Below are 25500 nucleotides of genomic sequence, written 5' to 3' on the forward strand. Positions count from 1 at the left end.
AATGTCCCACAAATAAATTGGCGTATGATGGGGCAAATTTTGTCCCCATCGCTGTTCCTTTTTTTTTGGGTATAGAATTGTTCATTAAAAATAAAAAAGTTATGTTTCAGAATAAAAGAAATTGATTCCAAAATGAACTCTTTTTGGGTTGAGGACATCTCTTTATCGTTGTCTAAAAAGTGTCTTATTGCTTTTAGGCCCAGAGTGTGTTGAATATTGCTGTAGAGTGAGGCTATATCAAGCGTGACCCAGATGTATTGGGGTTTCCATACAATCTCATCTAATATATTGATTAGGTGGGAGGAGTCTCTAAGATAGGAAGGGAGTTTGAGGACATACTTCTGGAGGTATTTGTCTATATAAGCCGAAAGGTTGGAGGTGAGAGAGTCAATCCCCGAAATGATTGGCCTGCCAGGTGGACGGGTGATGGATTTGTGGATTTTTGGAAGGAAATAGAATCGAGCTATTGTTGGATGGGTGTTGGAGACAAAGGATTTTTCCTTTTTGTTTAGAATTCCTGTGCTATAACCTGAATCAATCAGGATTTGCAAGTCCTTTTTAAAGGATGGGGTGGGGTCTTCCTTAATGATGCTATAGTACTCAGCATCTGATAGAATTCTCATTGATTCTTCAAAATAATAGTTCCGATCCATAATCACTATCCCCCCTCCCTTGTCTGCATTTTTTATTATTACTTCTTTGTTTTGTTTAAGATTTTTTAGGGCTTTATTTTCACGTCTGCTGAGGTTGAGTGTTGGTTTGTCTGTTTGTGAGTCTGTGAGAGTTTTTAGATCATCAAGAACTATATTAAAAAAGCTCTCTAAATGTGGACCCCTACTTTCTAAGGGATAGAAGGATGATTTTAATTTTAAGTTTGATGGGATTGGTGCTGGTTCGGGAATCTCTATGGAAGCGGGGTTGAGCGATGGTGTAGTATTTATGTCGGCCGTAGGATTTATACCGTTTTCTTTATTCAAGTTTTTGATTGTGAAATGCCTTTTTAAAGTGAGCTTCCGTATGTATTGGTTGAGGTCCACAAATAGTTCAAACGGATCAGGATATTGGGTGGGGCAAAACGATAGGCCTTTGCTTAGGAGTGATATTTCATCGGATGTTAAGTTATATTTGGAGAGATTAAAAATGCCTTTCTTTTGGGCTGTTGTGTTGGGTTCTTCGGTTGGTGTTTGTTTCTCTAGGGGTGAGAAGGTTATCTCTGCAGATAGGGTGGAGTCTAAAGGGGAGGACTGAGGTTTGGCTTTTTCTTTTTTGGTGTTCTTGAGCTTGCCTCCTCTACACCCTCGTCTTCTTTTATGGGTCTTTTCCTTGTTATTGGTATGGGGCTGAAGAATTGTGTGATTTTTTGGGGACGATGGTTTGGAACTGGCGTCGGACCTGTCGGAGTGAAGAATGGACTGAGGATCTGTGTGCTGGATATATTGGTTCTCAGTGGGGTGTTCGAAGGTGTTAAAGGTGGTGCAGGTGAAAGTTTCCCTAAAAAAGGACTTTCGGATAGGTTGGGAGGGAGTGTTAAAAAAGTCTCCGACCGGTCGCTGGAGTGGGAGTGTACAGATGCATTAAGGATAGATTCCGAGATATTGATTTTCTCATTTTTCCCTTTGTCTCCTGGGGAATGAGGTGTCGCTGTGTTGATCTGTGTTGGAATGGGTTCCTGCCGAGAGCAGTTTTGTATTATGTTTTTTTGTGAGGCGGTGTTATATGTTGTTTGTTGTTTGAATCCTGGTGATTTTATCACTGGACTGGGTGCTACATTTTGTCTTGGTGTTCTACCATTCATCGTGGAAAGAGTGGTAGGTGGCGTATTTTCCTTGGTGGTGAATGGGTAGATTTTGGGATTAATAAATTTGTAGGTGTTTGATACTGTTCCTGTTTTTGGCTGTTTCTGATATTTGCTATTGTAAAAGAATCTTCCTAGACCAGTGTGTTTGGGTGGTGGATTTTCTGATGTTGTTTCTAATGGGAACGAATGAGTGGAAACTGGGGTTTTTGTTGTTGATGTTTGTTGTGATCTTGTCTGATATGCATATTTTCTCTCCCATGGTCTAATTTTTTCTAGTTTGTAATCATTTATATCTCTGAATAGTTTTCTACATTTTTTTGTAACTTCATTGTATTCAAAAATTCTTGTTGCATTTGTAATAAAATTCATATTTAGAATCGGACCTTTGTTTTTGAGGCCGTTTTTTAGGGATATACCTAACTCTTGACAAACTGTTTTCCTTTTTATTATTAATAGTCTTATTAGATTTAGTGAGCAGGTGTCATTTATTGCTAGCCAGGTTTTGATGAATGCCGGGTTAGAAGAAATTGCTCAGACACGAAAGTAATGGAGAAACAAATAAAAACGCTGAAAGAAAGATTTAGAGATAAAGGGTATCCAAAAGGATTGATCAACAGCTCTGCTAAACGAGCCACATCCATCAGTCAAGACCTGTGGGTCGAGAAACATAATCTATCTCCTCTACTGTCCATGTGGTCTAAAATATATTGGAAGGACCACACAGACAGTCAGAGAGCGGATGAACGAGCACCGCTCAAACATTAGACGGAGTATACTTACCCACAGCGTCTCGCGACACTATTCAGAGACTCACAACAGTGACCCATCAAGCCTGAGGGTATCACCATTAGAACAGACACACACCTACCAGCAACTTTGTCGCAAAGAGATGCACTGGATCTACAAACTCAATACCCTTGCCCCCTTTGGACTAAATGAGACCCTTGAATATTCGAACTATTAAATTTCTGCTATATTTTGTTTATTTATTTGTTCAATTATTTATATATATATGGAGAATATATATAAGAAATCAACAAAACTAGCGCATCAACAATTATGCTCCTTAGAATATCTTAATCTATATAATTTAATGCTACACATATCAACACACCATTTTTTATAAAAGGATCCAGATTAATCATATTTATATGTATATTATATGTATATATTTTATGTGTGTATCTTATATCATACATTATTTATATTTTATTAATTTTTTATACGGTCATTTTGCCATCTAAGATATCCATTAATCAATACTAATAATTTTATTAATAATTTTATTAACAACGATGTAACATTTTATATACCGTTAGGAAGTTTTATTCTGATGAAATTCCATTTTTTGTAATGTATCGCTTATGCCCGTATGTGTATGTGTGCTTGTGGCCTCATGTACACACAGATATATACATGGTCATCCGGGGCACACAATCACTTCCCTCGGATCATACCCCTCACATATATTTATATATAGAGGAAGATAGACACAAAGAATTATGTCTCCTATTACAGGAAAATAGAAATGGCCGATGCGTTCCAGGGTGAACCGCAGACCGGAAGTTACCTAAGAACGAAAATACATATGGAGAGAATGTTCTAAGGTGAAAATAAATAAAAAATAAAAAATAAAAAACAATGAGAGGCCTGGTCATAGGATCCTAGCAATCTAAACAAAAATAGAGATCTATATATATATATATATATATATATATATATATATATGAAGAAATAGTCTCCCTACATCGCCCGAGTCGAGTCCTTTGCGTGAGGGGATCGTCACTTCCGGTGCGTTCCATGGTGGAGCGCACACCGGAAGTGACGTTCCGATATCGGGCAAACAGCTAAGATCCAGTACGGATTGTTCCTAGTGGAACACAAACCGGAAGTAATACAAAGGACCCTGTACAGACGGCAAGAAAAATTTAAAATTTTAAATTTTATGTTAAAAGAACCAAAAAACTGCATTCCATTACTACTGAAATTGTATTGTATTCTATTGCGATCTGTATAGAACAATATATGCATATATGAGGAAAACGCCGCTCCCGATGCGTTCCATGCTGGAACGCAAACCGGAAGTGACGTTTTCCAGCGCTTTTTGGCGCTTTTTCCACAAACAGTTTGTGTATTTATACCCCCCAAAAGATGTATGATGTCATATGCTCCTGATGAAGGGGTCCTCTATACCCCGAAACGCGTAGAGCAAGATTCCTTCACCCCACCCTGTGGTTTGAATAAAAGTCGATTGACAAGAAGCTCGACTGGACTGCTGTCATTCCGTGGGATCTTATAGGCGACCCAGGCGCAGGAGGTGTTCCGGTGGGTGTTTTGTGATTATCCCATCCGGTACCTCCTGGGTGAAGTGAGTGAAAATTGTTTTTATTATTTTATATACACAGTCTATCCTATATATCTTTTATATGACATCACAGCCACTACCTTAACTGGTGGGAATATACATGCCAGTAAATTGTTATGTGAATTTTGAACACACAAAAAAACTCTGAATTTATCTGAAAAAACAAATCACTTTCATCTTCCGTATATATTGCTGATCCGAGGGATGCTGGCGCCGTGTATAGGGGTAAAAAACGTTTTGCTCTACCTTCTGTGCTCTGTGTTTCTCGCCAGACTTCATTAGGGGTCACTTTCCTGAGACATAACCACCCCTTCAAGATGTCGTCATGCACCCCCTTGTTCATCCAGTTCCTTATCCCATGCCCTGAACGGCTGAAGAGGTGAACTCTCCTGCCGAGCTCCATGTCATCTACCCCTTATATCTGATAGGGACAATGGGGAAGTCATTGTGCCTCTAAGGAGGTCAAATCTATTCGTGGGGAATTCCTTTCTGAGGTCCATTATCCTGTATACCTGAAGATATGCCAAATAGTGACCAGAGTTTAAGTTATATTTGGTGCACAATTCTTCAAAGCTAAGATAACGAAGGCTTGTACTATGCCGTACATCAGAAACTGTACATATTCCCTTATCTCTCCATTCATGGAATGGTTTGTTAAATCTGCCTTCCAAAAATTCGGGATGTCCCCAAAGAGGCATATGTTTCGAGAAGGAAAACGGTAGCCCATATTCCTTGCGAACCGCTTTCCGCGTTGCCACCGTGTCTTTTACGATACGGCTTTTCTTCAGGGGTTGAGGCAGATTAGCAAACTTAGTATGGAGCAACGCTGTCAATGACCAGGGGGCGGCTAGGTGTGATTCCAACTTATAATTCGAATAACTACTTCTTCCTGACAACCAATCCAGGGCATGTCTAAGATTACTGGCGAGGTTATAATCTCCTAATGTCTGGGAAATCCATCCCTCCCTTCTCTCTTGGAAGCTGCAATTTCCGTAGGGAAATCCTCGGACGCTTGCCCTTCCAGATAAAGTAGCGGAACGCTGCTTCCAAAGATTGTATATCCGCATGTTTAAGTAATAACGGTATAGTTTGTATAGGGTATAATAACCGTGCGAAACTAATCATTTTTAATAAGTAGCATCTGCCCAGTAAGGAGAGAGGAAGATGTATCCATCTATCCACGTCACCCTGGATTTTCCGGATCAAAGGAGGGTAATTCAGTGAATAAACGGATTCCGGGGTTTTTCCCAGGTTTATGCCTAAATAACGAACCATTGAAAGCTCACTCCTTAAAGGGGTTCTGTGGGGCTTTGACTAAATTCGAGCTTTCATACAACCTGTGGAAGGAAGATCCTTTCACCACTACTTACCATCCGGCAATCTGGGCTGTGCTCACGTGCTGGCTGGCTGTGCCCCTTTGTCTTCCTGTTCAGCTGCAGGCGCATTATGCAGTTCAACAGGAAGACAAGGAGCCCATCTGACAGGGCCCGCAGCCAGCACATGAGCACAGCCCAGTTTGCGGAATTTATGGCATGATGGACTGGCGAGTAGTGGTGAAAGGATCTTCCTTCCACAGGTTGTATAAAAGTTAGAATTTAGTCAAAGCCCCAGAGGACCCCTTTAAATGGAAGCAGAACAATTGAAAAGTCAGACCTTATTAGTTAGGTGATGACTGTGGTGGACCTACCTCCTTCCATACTGCCTGAGCTGATCCCATCTTTATTATCAGATGTCAGTAACATTTCCACAATCCCACAACGTAGAAGAGCCTGGAGCGACAATGCAATAAGGTTCATATTAACCCCTTATAAAGACCATAGTATTTTGCATCTGAGTGACCAGACACTTTTTAGTGATTCTGAGCATGTGGTGGTTTAACAGGACTAACATTAATTTTATTATTTTTACCAAAATCATTTTTGCGGAGTTTTTTTTCTCATGATGCATAGGGTTGTTAGAAACCTTTTTTTTTATATATTAGCGGCAATGTGTACAAAACAGTAAAAAAATAAACCACAAATGACTTCTGTCTGTACATTTACAATAAAGTGAAAGACAGCCCATCCACCTATACGCACTGGATGCCGCCATTACGAATACACTAAGGCCGGACAAAATGCGCGAGTGCAAAGTGTTTTAATGAGTTTTGCACACGCGGGAGAAAAATCGGCATGTTTGGTACTCAGACCCGAACTTCTTCACAGAAGTTCAGGTTTGGGATCGGTGTTGTGTAGATTTTATTATTTTCCCTTATAACATGGTTATAAGGGAAAATAATAGCATTCTTAATACAGAATGCTTAGTAAAATGTCCATTGAGGGGTTAAAAATAATAAACAAATTCAACTCATCCCATCCACTTGATCGTGTAGCGGATCTCCTCTTCTTTCTACTTTCTTCAGGACCTGGCTAAAAGGACCTTTGATGACGTCACTGCGCTCATCACATGGTCCATCGCCATGGTGATGGACCATGTGATGAGCGCAGTGACGTCACCACAGGTCCTTTTCATCAAAAAAGAAAGAAGACATGCCAGGCTGAGCGTTCAAGTGGATTAAGGTGAGTTTATTAATTGTTTTTTTATTTTTTAACCTCTCCATCACTAGTTTACTTTGCATTCTGTATTAAGTATGCCATTATTTTCCTTTATAACCATGTTATAAGGGAAAATAATAAAGATCGGGTCCCCATTCTGATAGTCTCCTAGCAACCATGCGTGAAAAATCGCACCGCATCCGCACTTTCTTGCGATTTTCACGCAACCCCATTCACTTCTATGGGGCCTGCGTTGCGTGAAAAAACGCACAATATAGAGCTTGCTGCGATTTTCACGCTCGCGCAAGTGATTTTCACAATCACCGTTCATGTACACAGCCCCATTGAAGTGAATGGGTCCAGATTCAGTGCGGGTGCAATGCGTTCACCTCACGCACTGAATTCTCTTGTCTATGCAAAGATCTAAAGGGTTAATCTCCCATTCCATATACATAAAATACAAAAGGAATGAAAGGGTGAAAGGAGGGAAAAAGGGAACATGCCAGACACTTTCATGCTCCCCACTGCTCACCCTTAAAGTGGTTTTCTGGTTTTACATAAATAAAACTCAGGCCTCTTTCACACGTTTGTGTCCGTGACATCCTTGACATGATGGTCGGTGGTTCATCTGTGTGTCCATTTTTGCCTTCCATGTGTCATCCGTATTCCACGTACACTGCTAGGCTGAAAATTAATTTCCAGACCATCTCCTATCAGTGGTCCGTGAAAACCATGGACGGCATCCATGTTGTGTCAATGGTTTTTACAAACCAATAGACTATAATGTGTGTGATGCTATAATGTGTGTGATGCTTCTGTGGCATCAACATGAACCAACGTATAAAGTCAATGGATACGTGAGAAGTCGTGGACATCATGGACAGCACATGTCCGCGATTCACTGATGCATGAAAGAGGCCGTACGTAGTCCTATGTATAACTAGTCCTGTCCTCAGATGAGAAGTGAATACAGTTGCTTCCAGTCTAGCGAATGCTCTGTGAGCGAAATCGTCTGGATTCCAGACTGGTACATTGCAGCAAAGTAGCTGCTGATATATTTCACTCGCAGAGCATGGTCTAGACCGGATACAATTCTATCCACATCTCGGATGAGAGCAGGACGAGTACTCTCACTGACTTGAAAATGGAGAGGAAGTGAAATGTGATTAAAGGGATTAGACTTGATTTCCATGAAACAGGAAAGCCCCTTAAATCATCGCTTACAGCTCACATACAGAATTAGAAGCTGTAAATCTGAGCACTATAACAGTAGGCGGATGCACTTACTGTCTTTATGAATTCCATGTAGTTGGCATCCTTGGCATAGGACCCGTACTCATTCTCCACTTGCACTGCGATGATTGCGCCACCTCTGGTATACTGCAGTTATAACAAAGCCATGACTTAAATTCATGCAACTAATACATAATCTGTAGCAGCCCTGACCTGTTAAGATGTGTGATTCTATAGATGCTTTCCCACTAAAGTTATAAATGTAAAGAAGCCCCCACCATTCCAAGAACACATGAAGGTGAACAACTACAACTATTAACCACTTCGGTATAGAAAGTCGCCACCACTTTGTAGCAGGATCGGTTATAAAAACTTGGGAGGGGGGGTTCATTTATGAAACAGAAATAAGGTCCTTTGTGACACAGTCTGTGACTTCTCCCAGCTCTCGTCCGGTCTAAGAAAGCTGGAGTGGCATAGGAGAGGAAGGTCTGTCTCATGAACTATTTTCTACATTTGTTTTAGGCGTAGAAAATGGTCTTACATTTAGAAGCGGTGGTGGATCCACCGATGTTATGTAGAGCCCGGCTGCTCTTCATAACTCCAGCGGATCCACCGCCAGGTATAGGGGTTAAAATCCGGCGTCTAAAACGTCTTAATAAATGTGCCCCTTGAAGCCCATTTTGGACTAACATTAAACATCATTTCCATGTTTTATAATTTGATAAAAAGTCCTGTCTCAAAACCAGAAGACAATCATAAAAAGAGTCTCAGATTTTATTCAACAGTTCTGTATGATGTAGTGAACACTAAAAGGTTTTAACAAATGGAACTTCTGTTACGGGACACTCGTTTTTTAGCTTGATCAAAGGACCATTTTGGATACCCCTTTTTTATTGGGCGAACACACATTTTCTCTTCTTTGCTTTTCTGATACAGAGCTCACAGGGGGCCCACCAGACACCCGGGGTCCTAAAGTGATGGCTGGTATCAAATATAAGCTTGCTTTGGCTTTCAATCCCTTAGATGCAGTGATATAAGCAACCATGACATCTAAGGGGTTTCAAGGGTGACTGACATCCCCACCAGCAACCACTTTGATACGTTCACAGGGTGCCCACACATTGCTATGGCAGGCAGAGGTCTAACATTGGCCTCCATGCCTGCCATATACATAAGCCTATTAGGTCCTACCAGAGGCAGGGCCTACTAGGGTGTATGTCAATGTATAGTTATAATACATTTCAATAAAGAAGTATCCTCTGTCTCCATGGGCTCGAAAAAGTCATCAACCGCTTCCTTTGGTTGCTCCTGGGAACCTTCTATTCTGGACGCGGCTCATGCATGCACAGATACAGGGGGTTCTGGGGCTCCTGCCCAGGCTCCGTCCATTTACCATTCAGCACTTGAGTACAGCGGAAGCGACCAAGGAGCAGCCAGATGAAGTGGTCACCGCCATCTTACAGCCCATAAATGCGGAGGATGACAGGTTTTTAGGTTTACTTCACTGACACCAGGGAAAGAGGGGGCCAGTATGCAGTCATGTAAGCTTGTATGGAGCATAGAAGACTGTATATGGCATTCTGCCCCAGTACATAGCAAATTGACCAACCCCAATCGGCCAATATCACATACTGCAACCTGCAAGGTGAGCGCCAGAAAATATTAAACAACAATGCCTCCGAAAAATTGTAATAAAAAAAGCTATCAAAAAGACCTATGAAACCCAAACTCACTGCATGGAGGTTTCATTCACGTTCATTCAAGTTTTTTATGCAGCTTTTGAAGCCAAAGCAAGGAGTGGATTCAAAAGAGGAGAAGACTCTTTCCTTTATACAGGTCCTCAATTTATGATCCGCTCTTGGCTTTGGCTTCAAAACCCACATCAAAGAACCTGCACATGTAAACCCAGCCTAAAGTGAAGAATGTGTTTTCAGCCATTAACCTTACCTGATGTCTGACCACTTTGGGGACAAGTTGATCAAAGTAAGCCTTGGTCGCCTCGGCGAAGCCTTTGTAGGTTGTTCGCAGCTGCATGTCCTTGTCCCGTAGTAACCAGCTGGGAAACAGCGAGAGTGATATGAAGTTATAAGACTGGGAACTATGTGTGTATGAGGAGAGAAGGCTTTAGGCTGCATTACACTGGCTGATATTTAGGCCGATAATCACTAATGAGCGTTCACGTGAATGGTCGCTAGCTATCATCTTGCGGTGTAATACTGCCGCTGATTGCCCGATGAATGAGCAAATGATCGTTCATCGAGCAGTTTAGATATTTAAGCATGTTTCAAAATCAGCTCTTGCCGGTGGTAGATCATGCTGTCTAATAGCGATCTGCTGCTGGCAAACCGCTAGACAGTACGGGGAGGAGCGATGGCATAGCTGTGGAGGAAATCGCTGCGGTCTCCTCCGCTAGGAATGTTTCCCTCCCAAAATGGCTTGCTGATCTGCCGGTCTAGTACAGGCTTTAGACATCCCACGCAGTATGTGTCCCACAACCTCAGGGTAAACAGAAACATAGAAACATAGAATGTGTTGGCAGATAATTACCATTTGGCCCATCTAGTCTGCCCAATATACTGAGTACTATGGATAGCCCCCGGCCCTATCTTATATGAAGGATAGCCTTATGCCTATCCCATGCATGCTTAAACTCCTCCACTGTATTTGCAGCTACCACTTCTGCAGGAAGGCTATTCCATGCATCCACTGCTCTCTCAGTAAAGTAATACTTCCTTATATTACTTTTAAACCTTTGCCCCTCTAATTTAAAACTGTGTCCTCTTGTGGTAGTTTTTCTTCTTTTAAATATGCTCTCCTCCTTTACAGAGTTGATTCCCTTTATGTATTTAAAAGTTTCTATCATATCCCCTCTGTCTCTTCTTTCTTCCAAGCTATACATATTAAGGTCCTTTAACCATTCCTGGTAAGTTTTGTCCTGCAATCCATGTACCAGTTTAGTAGCTCTTCTCTGAACTCTCTCTAGAGTATCTATATCCTTCTGGAGATATGGCCTCCAGTACTGCGCACAATACTCCAAGTGAGGTCTCACCAGTGTTCTGTACAGCGGCATAAGCACTTCACTCTTTCTACTGCTTATACCTCTCCCTATACATCCAAGCATTCTGCTGGCATTTCGTGCTGCTCTATTACATTGTCTTCCCACCTTTAAGTCTTCTGAAATAATTACTCCTAAATCCCTTTCCTCAGATACTGAGGTTAGGACTGTATCAAATATTCTATATTCTGCTCTTGGGTTTTTACGCCCCAGGTGCATTATCTTGCACTTATCCACATTAAATTTCAGTTGCCAGAGTTCTGACCATTCTTCTAGTTTTCCTAAATCCTTTTCCATTTGGCGTTTCCCTCCAGGAACATCAACCCTGTTACATATCTTTGTGTCATCAGCAAAAAGACAAACCTTACCATCGAGGCCTTTTGCAATATCACTTATGAAGATATTAAACAAAATTGGTCCCAGTACAGATCCCTGTGGAACCCCACTGGTAACATGACCTTGTTTTGAATGTTCTCCATTGACTACAACCCTCTGCTGTCTGTCACTCAGCCACTGCCTAATCCACTCAACAATATGGGAGCCCATGCTCAATGACTGCAGTTTATTGATAAGTCTTCTATGTGGGACAGTGTCAAAAGCCTTACTAAAATCTAGATATGCGATGTCTACTGCACCTCCACCGTCTATTATTTTAGTCACCCAGTCAAAAAAATCTATAAGATTAGTTTGACATGATCTCCCTGAAGTAAACCCATGTTGTTTTTCATCTTGCAATCCATGGGATTTTAGATGTTCCACAATCCTATCCATTAATAGGGTTTCCATTAATTTGCCTACTATTGATGTCAGACTCACTGGTCTATAGTTGCTCGATTCCTCCCTACTACCTTTCTTGTGAATGGGCACGACATTTGCCAATTTCCAATCTTCCGGGACGACTCCTGTTACTAATGATTGGTTAAATAAATCTGTTAACGGTTTTGCCAGCTCACCACTAAGCTCTTTTAATAATTTTGGGTGTATCTCATCAGGCCCCTGTGACTTATTTGTCTTCACTTTAGACAGCAAACTTAGAACATCTTCCTCTGTAAAGACACATGCATCAAACGATTTATTAGTCATCCTTTCTAGTGGAGGTCCTTCTCCTTCTTTTTCTTTTGTAAAAACTGAACAGAAGTATTCATTAAGGCAGTCGGCTAGCCCTTTATTCTCTTCTACATACCTTCCGTCTTTTGTTTTTAATTTAGTTATTCCTTGTTTTAATTTCCTTTTTTCATTTATATATCTGAAGAATGTCTTATCCCCTTTTTTCATAGACTGAGCTAGTTTTTCTTCTGCCTGCGCTTTAGAAGTTCTTATAACTTGCTTGGCCTCTCTCTGCCTAATCTTGTAGATTTCCTTATCTTGATTGCTCTGGTTTTTTTTATAATTAAAAATGCTAGCTTTTTATTTTTAATGATTTGGGCCACTTCTGCTGAGTACCACAGTGGTCTCTTCCTTTTTTTGCTTTTACTGACAAGTCTAATGCAATTTTCTGTTGCCTTCAATAATGCACCTTTTAAGTAGTCCCATTTCTCCTGGACTCCATGTAATCCGTTCCAGTCTGATAAGGACTTATTTATGACCAATTTCATTTTTGAAAAGTCTGTTTTTCTAAAATCTAAAACTTTTGTTTTTGTGTGGTGGGACTCTTTCACAGTTCTTATATTAAACCGCACTGACTGGTGATCACTAGATCCCAAGGTTTCGCCTATAATGACATCATATACCGAATCCCCATTTGTGAATACCAAATCCAAAATGGCCTCCCTCCGGGTTGGCTCCTCAACCACTTGTTGTAGAGATAACCCCAGTAGGGAATTTAGAATATCTGTACTCCTGGTAGAACTTGCTATTTTGGTTTTCCAGTTTATATCTGGAAGATTGAAATCTCCCATAATGATAACTTCTCCTTTCATTGTCATTTTAGCTATTTCTTCAACTAGTAGATCATCTAGTTCTTTAACTTGACCAGGTGGTCTATATATCACACCTACACGAGTTACTGCATGGTTAGCAAACTGCAACGTAACCCAAACTGACTCTATGTTGGCCTCACCAACTTGCATTAGGTTAGATTTAATGCTATCTTTCACATACAGGGCCACTCCTCCTCCTTTCTTGCCTTCTCTGTCTCTTCTGTATAAAGAGTACCCTGGTATGGTTATGTCCAAGTCATTTCTACAGACGCTGACAATCATTACATTTATAGCGTTCATTTGTTCCACCAGTAATGACGACATGGGCACACATCTGTGAGGGATCTCAAATTTTCTGTAACATTCTAATGCACCTTTTTGCGTTTTAATTTTTGGAATATCTCTGCTGGCTGTCAGTGAAGGAGGAAACGTTTTGATTACATCCAGATGCGGAAAACCTTCCCTGACCTAATACTTTAGTTTGCTACTAGTCAATGCTTTACGAGATAAACAGCTTGATTAATTTTACCTGCACTGATACATTGTAACAAACAACTCAGGACTGATAGAGATTTGTGTTTATTTTGTTGCAACTGTAGCAAAGTGTCAGCTTTAGTCCTTAGTAATGTGTGCAATTTAGGCTACTTTCACACTAGCGGCAGGACGGATCAGACAGGCTGTTCACCCTGTCGGATCCGTCCTGCAGCTATATCGCTGTGCCACCGGACTGCCGCGCCGTCCCCATTGACTATAATGGGGACGGGGGCGGAGCTCCGGCGCAGCACGGCAGTGCGCGGTGAGAGGCCCCGTACTAAAAAGTCGGACATGCAGTAATTTTAGTCCGGCGGCCTCTCACCGCGCAATGCCGTGATGCGCCGGAGCTCCGCCCCCGTCCCCATTATAGTCAATGGGGACGGAGCGGCAGTCCGGCGACATGGCGAAATAGCGGCAGGACGGATCTGACAGGCTGTTCACCCTGTCGGATCTGTCCTGCCGCTAGTGTGAAAGTACTCTTAGGGTACTTTCACACTTGCGTTGTTTGATTCCGGCAGGCAGCTCCGTTGCCTGAACTGTATGCAAATGCATGTCATTTTTTCTGACTGATTAGGATCCTGATCAGTCTGAAAAATGCCTGATCAGTCAGAAAAATGCATTGCAATACCGGATCCGTTTTTCCGGTGTCATCAGGCAAAACGGATCCAGTATTTATTTTTTTCACATTTTTAAAAGGTCTGCGCATGCATCCGTCAATTTGAATGCGGGATCCGGCTCTAATACATTCCTAGGGGAAAAAATGCCGGATCCGCCATTCAGGCAAATGTTCAGTTTTTTGGGCCAGAGATAAAACCGTAGCATGCTGCGGTATTATCTCCGTCCTGAAAAGTCATAAAGACTGAACTGAAGACATCCTGATGCATCCTGAACAGATTGCTCTCCATTCAGAATGCAAGGGGATAAAACTGATCAGTTCTTTTCCGGTATTGAGCCCCTAGGATGGAACTCTATGCCGGAAAAGAACAAAACGCTAGTGTGAAAGTACCCTAACATGCAGGCACACTAAATTGCATAGCAAAATCACATGCAGCATTAGCCTAGGGCAGTGATGGCGAACCTTTTACAGACGAGTGCCCCAAAACCCACTTATTTATCTCAAAGTGCCAACACAGCAATTTACCCTGAATACTACAGTACAATATAGTATATCTTTCATGTACTTTATCATTTAGCTGTAATAGCCTGCCTACATTCAATGCGCTGCCTGTGCTGTTCATAGTGCGCCCTGCGCTGATGAATGGCAGGAAAAGTCTAAGCCACATTGGTACACCATAGACTATTTCCAGGGCTCAGGTGCCCACAGAGAGGGCTCTGAGTGCCGCCTCTAGCACCTGTGCCATAGGTTCGACACCACTGGCCTAGGGGGACCCATGAATCTCTGTATATTGATATGCAGAATATTTGAGCTTCTGGATGAGATTGTCCTATACAACCTGCTCCAGATTTAGGGTATAGTGGTAAATGAATAATTATATCCAATATGAACATTAAGAGGAGATCAGCTATTTCAAAAAACCCTATCATCCCTTCCACCTCTGCTTTATCCTCCTTTTGCTCCTCAATATCTGGTGCTGTCAGTGCAGCAGTAATAAAGAGCAGAAATATATTAACAGTTAACATGAAGCACATAGCAGGCTTGGGAGCAGGAACCCTCCCGGGGGCAGTCATGTGGCTCTCAGCATAGTACAAGATCCTCGGGAGGACAATACACAGAAAGTGTTACTGAGGATGTGAAATAAGAGGCAATTTCCCAGTCCCTGTTATACGTGCATGACCTTACCTCGGTAGCCCCCCGAGATCCCACTCTGCACATATGTAGGGTCCCGGACGTAAAATCACCCATAATCCCACTTCGGCGGCTATGTCCAAATACGTCCTGCAGGAGGCAAAGGACATGATTTAGGATAAAACAGACACACACAGCATAGAGCAAGAAAACAGACACATGAAATGATATTATATCAAGAGAATATGCATAGGTTAGAAGACCTGAAAAAGGGGTGCACAGAAGTCAGAAATTACAACCGGTGCTTAAAGAGGACCTCTCGCCTCTCCTGACATGTCTGTTGTAGGAACTACTTGCATTCCCCATGTGATAACAATTCTGGAGCATGTATTCTTATAATTGCATGTTGTACAATTCTTATATTATTCCTACTAGAAGTTTATGAATGAATTGTCAGCAGTAAAGGTCCAGGTGGATGTTACCAGTTGGGGGTGTGTCCCTGCACAGTCTGACACCGGCAGCACTGATTGGACGGTCAGACACACCCACTACTGGTAGCACCCAGCAGTACCTTTACTGCAAACTGCTGGAAATTTAGTTGTAAACTTCTAGAACAGGGATCAGCAACCTTCGGCACTCCAGCTGTTGTGAAACTACAATTCCCAGCGTGCTCCATTTATTTCTGTGAGAGTTCTGAGAAGAGCAGAGGAAGTATGCATGCTGGGAGTTGTAGTTTCACAACAGCTGGAGTGCCGGAGGTTGCCTACCCCTGTTCTAGAAGAAATAATAGAGGAATGGAACATCCTAGTCATAAGAACAGATGCTCCAGAATTGTTATTTCATGGGGAATGCAAGAAGTTACTAAAACAGACATGTCAGGAGAGGTGACAGGTCCTCTTTATGCACTGAGATGGTGACACGAAGCAGTCATGGGGGCAGCGTAATGTAAAGTTAGCACAGTATGAGCACTTCTGACATTACAGGCCGCTTCCTCCTAGCTTGTGATGGCTGATAACAGGGAGCAACAGACTGCATTCACCTGTCCTACGTCTGACATGGCAGATCACAGCATTCATCGTCTTACAGGCAGCGGGGCACGTGTACTAAGACAGGCTTTTTACGCCGCTCTTAGTTTCCCCCTTGCGCTGCTGTTAGATTCGTCTAATCTATGACGAGGCGTGCCCCTCGTCATAAATTAGGCACATCCGATTCAGTCCTTGCGCCTGGTGTAGTTTTTCACTAGCATTTAGGCCTGTTTCCAGGTGTAAATGTTAGTAAATTTGCCACACCGCCGGTTAAAAAACGGACTTGCGACTATTTTACGCCTAAAGTCCGTTAGTAAATGCGCCCCAGTGTCTGATGACAGCTACTACAGATGAGATATGAGGCTTTAGCCGTGGCGGAGCTGAAGATGAAATGTAAATGCGACATTACCCGAGGTCGAGATTTTCAGAGAAGTCAAACTTGCCCCTTTGCGGCTCGTGTAAGTTCCATGGTACGTATCTAGGACACAAGAAGAACCCCGAGTTACTGATCTGCTCCATCATCCGATGAGACACTTTATAGCTGCTCTACGACACTAAAGCGGAGGGCGGCATCTTGTCTTGTAATAGGTCATGTTATATACCAGAGTCTTAGCTTTCTCTTATGATGTCAGCAACCTCTGGAACTACAATTCCCAGCATGCTGCATTCACTTCTACGGGAGTTCCCAGAACATCCAAGCAAGTGTGCATGCTGGGAGTCCTACTTTCACAGTGGGAGTGCCAGAGATTGCTGACCCCAGATCTAGAGGGACACAGTAAGGGTATGTTCACACTGAGATTTTTGGCGCAGATTTAGGTGCAGATTCTGCGCACCAAAAATGCATGCAGACATTCCCCATTGATTTCAATCTGTAAGCTAATTCAGACCACTTTTATCTGCTTGAGGTTTTAAAAAACTGCACTGTAGGAAAAAAAAAAAAAAAGGGTCCTGTCCAAACTTGACTCTACATCCAGAATTCCCACTGAAATAAGCAGGAATGAAAATCAACATAAAAAGAAATGCATCAGGAAAAAAAAAAAAAATAATCCTAAAAAACCTGACGTGGATACCTCATCAGGTTTATTTCGGCACAGAAAATACTCAGTGTGAACATACCCTAAAAGTAGACTTGGTAAATCCTTCTTCGATCACAAAGACACATACAGAATTCTGCTGGATCCCAAACCGCAATGCATTGTGGGAGCTCAGCTGACCGAAGGCAGTTATCAGGTCACATGACTGACACCATGGGGGGGGGGGCAAAACTGCTGTCTGTTTCCAACCAAGGGAAACCAGACAAACTTTGGAAGTGAATGGTGAAAATGGCAAATGGGACCAGTACCCTCCTGAGATCCAGCAGGATGCCGACTGGGCAGTACCATGTGACACCTCGCATTCTCTTGGTTGGCTGTGTCCTGGATATTTATCGTCTCCTGTACTTACGTGGTGAGCGTGTTCAGCCCACAAGCCTTCATCTTCAACATTCGATCCCTCCAGTATTCTTTGGGAATTCGGAAATAGTGCATAGAACCTCCCAGGATCCTCAGCGGCTCGCCCTCCAGTAAGAATTGTCCATTCTCTGCCTGCAGACCCCTATGACGACTCCACATCCTGAATGAGAAGGAATCCTGGAGACGAAGCCTGTGGGTGAGGAGAAACCAGGTATGAACTTTACCTCAAACACTCTGTGCTGCTGGGAGCTTGCTCCTTCCTGTATATGAGCAGTCAATCATATAGAAGACGATCCCCCCAGTTACAGGCTATACAAGGAGCACTCATACCCTTACTGTATCCTGAGACTCTACCAGCCTGTGACCAGACACAGACAAGTGCACGGCTCTTCTCTTATCTTGGAAGGCAAGGTCCATGGGTGGGAGAGAAACTAGAGAAGACTGGTCTCTGCAATACACAGGTTCGTGTCATCCTATGAACCCCAATGTCATGTATCTCGGCTCAGGCCTGACACCAGACACTAAAGAAGGGATCACTCCTACACTGCGACCTACAGCGTGGCTGGAGAAGGGCCCATCTGGGAGAGGAAGCTTGCCTCTCCCATGCTTTACACGGCAGCTCTGCTCCATTAGGGCATCAGCGACTTTGGTTTAGCTGCAATGTCCATGGGAGACTGAGGTAGCATGAAATCCACCAAATGGGGATCATTTACAAAGACTGTCTTTTTATGCGCGTCTTTGTCTCCCCCTGCGCCTCTGGAGGATTTGGCTAATTTATGATGTGGTGTATACCTTGTCAAAGATTGGGTGCACATCTTTTTACTCATCTTTGACAGCTGTTTAAAGCCGTAACTGAGAATAAACTTGCCGGAGATGAAGTCCTGGCCCACACCGCTTCCAAGTGACAAGGATGGTGTCAAAACAAAACACCTGAGCGACAAAATATTGTCGCAAGTACATTTAAAATGTCACACAAATATTATCTTATAAGAAACTCCTGCTGTGCCCCCCATTCTTTACACTGCAGAATTTGTGTATAAGGCTGGATTCACACATTGTGGAAGCACCACAGCAACATACAGATAAGGCGCCATTCACACGTCCGCAAAATGGGTCCGCATCCGTTCCGCAATTTTGCTGAACGGGTGCGGACCCATTCATTCTCTATGGCGACGGAATGGATGCGGACAGCACACAGTGTGCTGTCCGCATCCGCATTTGCGGTGCGCGGCCACGATCTTTGGGTCCGCAGCTCCGCAAAAAGATAGAGCATGTCCTATTCTTGTCCACAGCTTGCAGACAAGAATAGGCATTTCTATGGGGGTGCCGGGCTGGTGTGTTGCGGACCCGCAATTTGCGGGTCCGCAACACACCACGGACATGTGAATGCAGCCTAAGTGGAATTTTCAAAATGACTTGACACACCCTGATCTACATGTCGCTGTGGTGAATCCACAACAGGTAGCACTAAACCCCAAGTGAGAAAAGCCATCATACGCCCTCATGTGTCCAAGAAGAAGGGGGGGTGAGTACACACACATATATATATATATACACACACACTCACCTAAAGAATTATTAGGAACACCTGTTCTATTTCTCATTAATGCAATTATCTAGTCAACCAATCACATGGCAGTTGCTTCAATGCATTTAGGGGTGTGGTCCTGGTCAAGACAATCTCCTGAACTCCAAACTGAATGTCAGAATAGGAAAGAAAGGTGATTTAAGTAATTTTGAGCGTGGCATGGTTGTTGGTGCCAGACGGGCCGGTCTGAGTATTTCACAATCTGCTCAGTTACTGGGATTTTCACGCACAACCATTTCTAGGGTTTACAAAGAATGGTGTGAAAAGGGAAAAACATCCAGTATGCGGCAGTCCTGTGGGCGAAAATGCCTTGTGGATGCTAGAGGTCAGAGGAGAATGGGCCGACAGATTCAACCTGATAGAAGAGCAACGTTGACTGAAATAACCACTCGTTACAACCGAGGTATGCAGCAAAGCATTTGTGAAGCCACAACACGCACAACCTTGAGGCGGATGGGCTACAACAGCAGAAGACCCCACCGGGTACCACTCACCTCCACTACAAATAGGAAAAAGAGGCTACAATTTGCACGAGCTAACCAAAATTGGACTGTTGAAGACTGGAAAAATGTTGCCTGGTCTGATGAGTCTCGATTTCTGTTGAGACATTCAAATGGTAGAGTCCGAATTTGGCGTAAACAGAATGAGAACATGTATCCATCATGCCTTGTTACCACTGTGCAGGCTGGTGGTGGTGGTGTAATGGTGTGGGGGATGTTTTCTGGGCACACTTTAGGCCCCTTAGTGCCAATTGGGCATCGTTAAAATGCCACGGGCTACCTGAGCATTGTTTCTGACCATGTCCATCCCTTCATGACCACCATGTACCCATGGATGGCTACTTCCAGCAGGATAATGCACCATGTCACAAAGCTCGAATCATTTCAAATTGGTTTCTTGAACATGACAATGAGTTCACTGTACTAAAATGGCCCCCACAGTCACCAGATCTCAACCCAATAGAGCATCTTTGGGATGTGGTGGAACGGGAGCTTCGTGCCCTGGATGTGCATCCCTCAAATCTCCATCAACTGCAAGATGCTATCCTATCAATATGGGCCAACATTTCTAAAGAATGCTATCAGCACCTTGTGGAATCAATGCCACGAAGAATTAAGGCAGTTCTGAAGGCAAAAGGGGGTCCAACTCCGTATTAGTATGGTGTTCCTAATAATTCTTTAGGTGAGTGTATATACACACACACACACACACACACATACATACACATATACAGATGCAAGCCGAGTTAACAGTCACAGTCCTAACGCATTAACTATGGTAGATGTGATAACTCACCAAGTATGTGTTTTAACCCTCCTGTACAAACAAACACATTATATATATATATATATATATATATATATATATAGAAATAGAAAAAATATGGCAGCACTCTGGTCTTGTGAAGAAATTCAGTGACGTTTATTCACACTTATTTGCAATGCAGCATTTCAGCCCTCTCAATGGAGCCTTTGTCAAGCTTGACAAAGGCTCCATTGAGAGGGCTGAAATGCTGCATTGCAAATAAGTGTGAATAAACGTCACTGAATTTCTTCACAAGACCGGAGTGCTGCCATATTCTTTCTATTTCTATTGAACGGCTCCTATCCAAGAGCAACTGTGGAATTGCACCCGGAATCCAACAGAGTGCTGCTGATTTATTTTCTATTTTTATATATATATATATATATATATATATATATATATATATATACATACACATATACATACATACACACACTACTCTACTCACAAAAAGTTAAGGATATTTGGCTTGTGGGTAAAATTTCAGGATGAACCTAAAATGCACTCTTACCTTTACAGGTGAATTTAATGTGACCTTCTCTAAACTTTCGAATGCACATGTCCAACTGTTCAATGTTTCAGTACTTTTTGCACAACTTGCTGTTCTCTAACATGGGGCTTCATGGCTAAATTCACAACAGGTGTTTGATCCATGAATCGCCCAATAAATTTCCTGGCTCAATTAGAATGGGTATTTAAACAGTCCTCCTCATCATGCTGTTCACATTTTCACATCATGAGACCAAGACGACACCTAACAATTGATCATCAGTACTTCGCCATTGCGAGGCTTCAAGCAGGATGTTCTCAGGCGGAAGAGACCACTGAGCTTAGAGAGTCATCAGGATGTAACAGAGATACATAGAGACGGGAAGAGTCACAGAAAGGCATAGAAGTAGACGTCCTTTGGCCACATCCCACACTGATGACCGCTTCATTGCCCTGCAGAACCAGATGTTGAATGCCACACAACTCCAGGCATATTTGAAGGAGGTGAGTGTAGACCATTCAAAACTGCATCAGCGTGTCCTGCATGCTAGACAACCTGCAAGGGTACCTGACCACAGCACCAGGCACAGGAGTCATCGTTTTGCATGGGCCAGGGAGCATCTACGCTGAACAAAGGATTAGTGGGCCTCAGTGCTGTTCACTGATGAAAGTCGATTCACACTGAGCAGAAATGATGGCCACCAACAATGTTGGAAATGTCAAGGAGAGCGCTATGCATCAGCCACTGTTGTCACCAGATGAACCTTTGGTGGTGGTGTTACAGTGTGGGCAGGTGTCTAGTCAATACTGAACTGCCCTACACTTTGTGAATGGTACAGTGACAAGCCCATACTACTTGAAGAACATCATTAATCCAATCATTGTGCCTCTGCATGAACAACACAGGCCTGATTTCATCTTCATGGACGACAATGCGCCAGCTCAACGAGGTCGTATCATTAGGGACTGGGGTACCTCAAATGGAGTTGCCTGTACTTTCTCCAGACCTGAATCTCATTGAAAACCTATGGGATCAGCTGAGTCGCCGTGTAGAGGCTCGTAACTCTGCATTCCAGAACCTCAATGACCTGAGGGCTGTTCTTCAAGAAGAGTGGGATGCCATGCCTCAGCAGACAATAAGAGACTTGTGAACAGCATGAGACGTGGTTGTCAAGCTGTAAATGATGCTGAAGGCCACATGACAAGTTAATGAGACACTGACATTTTGTGGGGGTATATACCCACCACTGGTGTTGGCTTTTGTTTCAATAAATTGTTTGAGATGAGGAAATCACCATTACATGCTTCTACTTTCATGATATAATATCACTGTATTACGTTTTCCATAAATTTCACCTCAAATATCCCTAACTTTTTGTGAGTAGTGTATGTATTATCCTTCTTATCGAGCTCCAGCCTACCGTACATACAGTATATAATAAACGTACACGCAGGGACCCAGATTTACTAATGTGCCTGTGCCAAAAATCTATCTAGGGTTTGTACACTTGTTCCTCAATGAGTGGGTGGCGCTTAGCTGGAAACAGGCAGAGCTTAAGATGCGCCATTTTCCACCAAACTTGCTCCACAATTCTGTCTCGCAGTAAGCCAACCATTAGCTGGTACTGAGGCAGAGAAAAGGGTCTGTCCCTGCACCACATTCATCATCCAGGCTGAGCCCTGGGATAGATCTGGTGCTGGTCTAAGCTTACACCATTTTTAGACTAAAGGTCCAGGCATCTGTTTCCTGGCGGTGTCTGTCCCACTGCTCCTGCAGCAGCCGTCATGCTGCGGTCTGGGCAGGAGGTTTTGCATGGCAGGTGCTTCTGAATAAACTAATCAGTATGGGGGTCATTTATCTTCGATAGCCTCTGCACTGCCGGAGGAAACGCCTTATTTATTAGTCAGAGATTAGGTGCACCTCTGGCAGTCTGTGCGCCATGCTGTGATGTACAGTACCAGCAAAGGAGGTCAGATTTTAAGAAATCTCATCCACACGCGGAGTAAGAAAAATGCTGTGAAAGGGCTCACACACACGACTGTGATCTACAAAATACAGATGCGGACAGTGTGCAGTTTTTTTTTTTAAAGACCCATTGACTTCAAAGGGTCAGTAGTCCGAATTTTGCGGCCATGTATAGTCACATGTCTGTTCTGCAAATTATAGAGCATGTCCTATACTTGGTCGCAAAATTCAGACCACTGACCCATTGGAGTCAACGGGTCCGCAAAAGAAAAAAAATGAAAATTGACGGCGGCACACTGACCGCATCTGTATTTTGCAGATCTGCGGTTTGCGAACCACAAAATACATACGGTCGTGTGCATAAGGCCTAAACTGACTGATGGCTTGGATCTGAAATCTGCAGCAGGTCAATTTATGCTGTGGATCTCCACCACGTTTTTCACCCTTTACACCAGAGAGGGTAAACTCCATGCAAAAACCGCCTCATATTTTTCCGTTGCATTTTCAGTCACATGTGGACATAACCTTATTGTGTGGACCAATGTTCTGCAACCTGCAGCTCTTGACGGGTTGTGAAACTATAAGGCCTCTTTCACACGGGCGTCATGATTTTGGCCCGGATAAGATGCGGGTGCGTCGCGGGAAAATGCACGATTTTTCCGCGCGAGTGCAAAACATTGTAATGCGTTTTGCACACGCGTGAGAAAAATCGCAATGTTTGGTACCCAGACCCGAACTTCTTCACAGAAGTTCGGGTTTGGGTTAGGTGTTGTGTAGATTGTATTATTTTCCCTTATAACATGGTTATAAGGGAAAATAATAGCATTCTGAATAAAAAAAAATATATATATAATTTAACTCACCTTAGTCCACTTGTTCGCGCAGCCCGGCTTCTCTTCTGTCTTCTTCTTTGAGGAATAGGACCTTTGATTACGTCACTGCGCTCATCACATGATCTTTTACCATGGTGATGGATCATGTGATGACCGGAGTGACGTCACCACAGGTCCTTTTCCTACTGCACAGCAAAGATGAAGACAGAAGAGAAGCCGGGCTGCGCGAACAAGTGGATTAAGGTGAGTTAAATTATTTATTTATTTTTCTAACCCCTCCAGCCCTATTGTACTATGCATTCTGTATTCAGAATGCTATTATTTTCCCTTATAACCATGTTATAAGGGAAAATAATAATGATCGAGTCCCCATCCCGATCGTCTCCTAGCAACCGTGCGTGAAAATCTCACCGCATCCGCACTTGATTTTCACGCAACGCACAAGTGATGCGTGAAAATCACCGCTCATCTGCACAGCCCCATAGAAATGAATGGGTCCGGATTCAGCGCGGGTACAATGCGTTCACCTCACGCATCGCACCCGCGCGGAAATCTCGCCCGTCTGAAAGAGGCCTAAGGCTACCTGCACACAATGGCGGGAGAACGCGCAGAAGTTTCTAATTTCAGTATTTTTCTGCACCCCAAACCGCAATTTCTAACAGCCATTTGCAGTGTGGATTTGATGTAGATCTCACCCTTCATTAGAAAAGGGTGAAATCCACAGATAAAACTGCAAACATGACTGACGTGCTGCGGATTTCAAATTCTGCTGGTACTGTATTAGGCCTCATGCACACGGCCGTTGTGTTTGGCCGTTCCGTGCATTGGGGACCGCAATTTGCGGTCTCCAATGCACGGGCAACATCCGAGAGCCATTCAACTTAAATGGGTCAGTGATCCGTCCGCACCGTAAAAAAAAATAAATAAATAGAACATGTTCTATTTTTTTTTGCGGTGCGGCGGCACGGAGAGAAACGCCACGGAAGCACTCCGTAGAGAATGGGTCCGCATCCGTGATGCGTGAGCACACGGCTGGTGCCCGCATATTGCGGGCCTACTGTTTGCTGCATGAGGCCTTAAAATTAAGTTTTTCTGCACAAAAACTGCGCATAATCTGCAATGTGTGCAGGCACCCTGGGGCATTTCAGGTGTTTGGCATTCCTTTCTATCTAGTCACACTATTGTTTCGTTTCTGCCTTGTCTATGATTAACCATGGTATTTGCGTATGTTTTTTTTTTTCCCGTTTCGTTGCAGGGGCTAGGTGTTTAGTTACTGGCAAAGTGCGATTTATGTATTTACAACTTTTTAATGTATGAACTGGCTTTGTAGAGGTCCACAATCTGCAAAATATGGCAAAAGATAGGACATGTCCAATCTTTTGCAGTGCGGAGGCACGTACCCGAAAGCCCACAGAAGCGCTTCCGAGTAATTCAGATCTGTGCCTCCGCTCTACAAAAGATAGGACATCTTTTGCAGAATGTGAACCCATTCAAGTCACCATGGAGTGCACACGGCCGGTGCCCTTAGATTGCGAAACCGCCATTTGTGGTCGAAATTAGGTCACGGAGCCCTTACGGCCATGTGAATAGACGCTTAGCGCTCATGCACATGAACGTATTTTCTTTCCGTGTCTGTTCCGTTTTTTTTTGCGGACCGT

At 43.2% G+C, this 25500-nt stretch overlaps 1 protein-coding gene across 1 annotated transcript in view; it reads right to left on the minus strand.

Moving 5' to 3' along the window:
- The window catches only part of GLB1L2 (galactosidase beta 1 like 2), a 113000-nt gene that overhangs the window by 47647 nt on the left and 39853 nt on the right, over positions 1-25500 (minus strand). The window contains exons 2-7 of the mRNA XM_040431089.1: positions 17654-17851; positions 16620-16688; positions 15240-15335; positions 9878-9986; positions 7985-8077; positions 5851-5932 (exon numbers count right to left, since the gene is read on the minus strand). Coding sequence (XP_040287023.1) covers positions 5851-5932; positions 7985-8077; positions 9878-9986; positions 15240-15335; positions 16620-16688; positions 17654-17851 — 647 coding nt within the window. The remainder of the gene's footprint in view (positions 1-5850; positions 5933-7984; positions 8078-9877; positions 9987-15239; positions 15336-16619; positions 16689-17653; positions 17852-25500) is intronic.

The sequence above is a fragment of the Bufo bufo genome, chromosome 1, assembly GCF_905171765.1.
Source record: "Bufo bufo chromosome 1, aBufBuf1.1, whole genome shotgun sequence".
Lineage (NCBI taxonomy): Eukaryota > Metazoa > Chordata > Amphibia > Anura > Bufonidae > Bufo > Bufo bufo.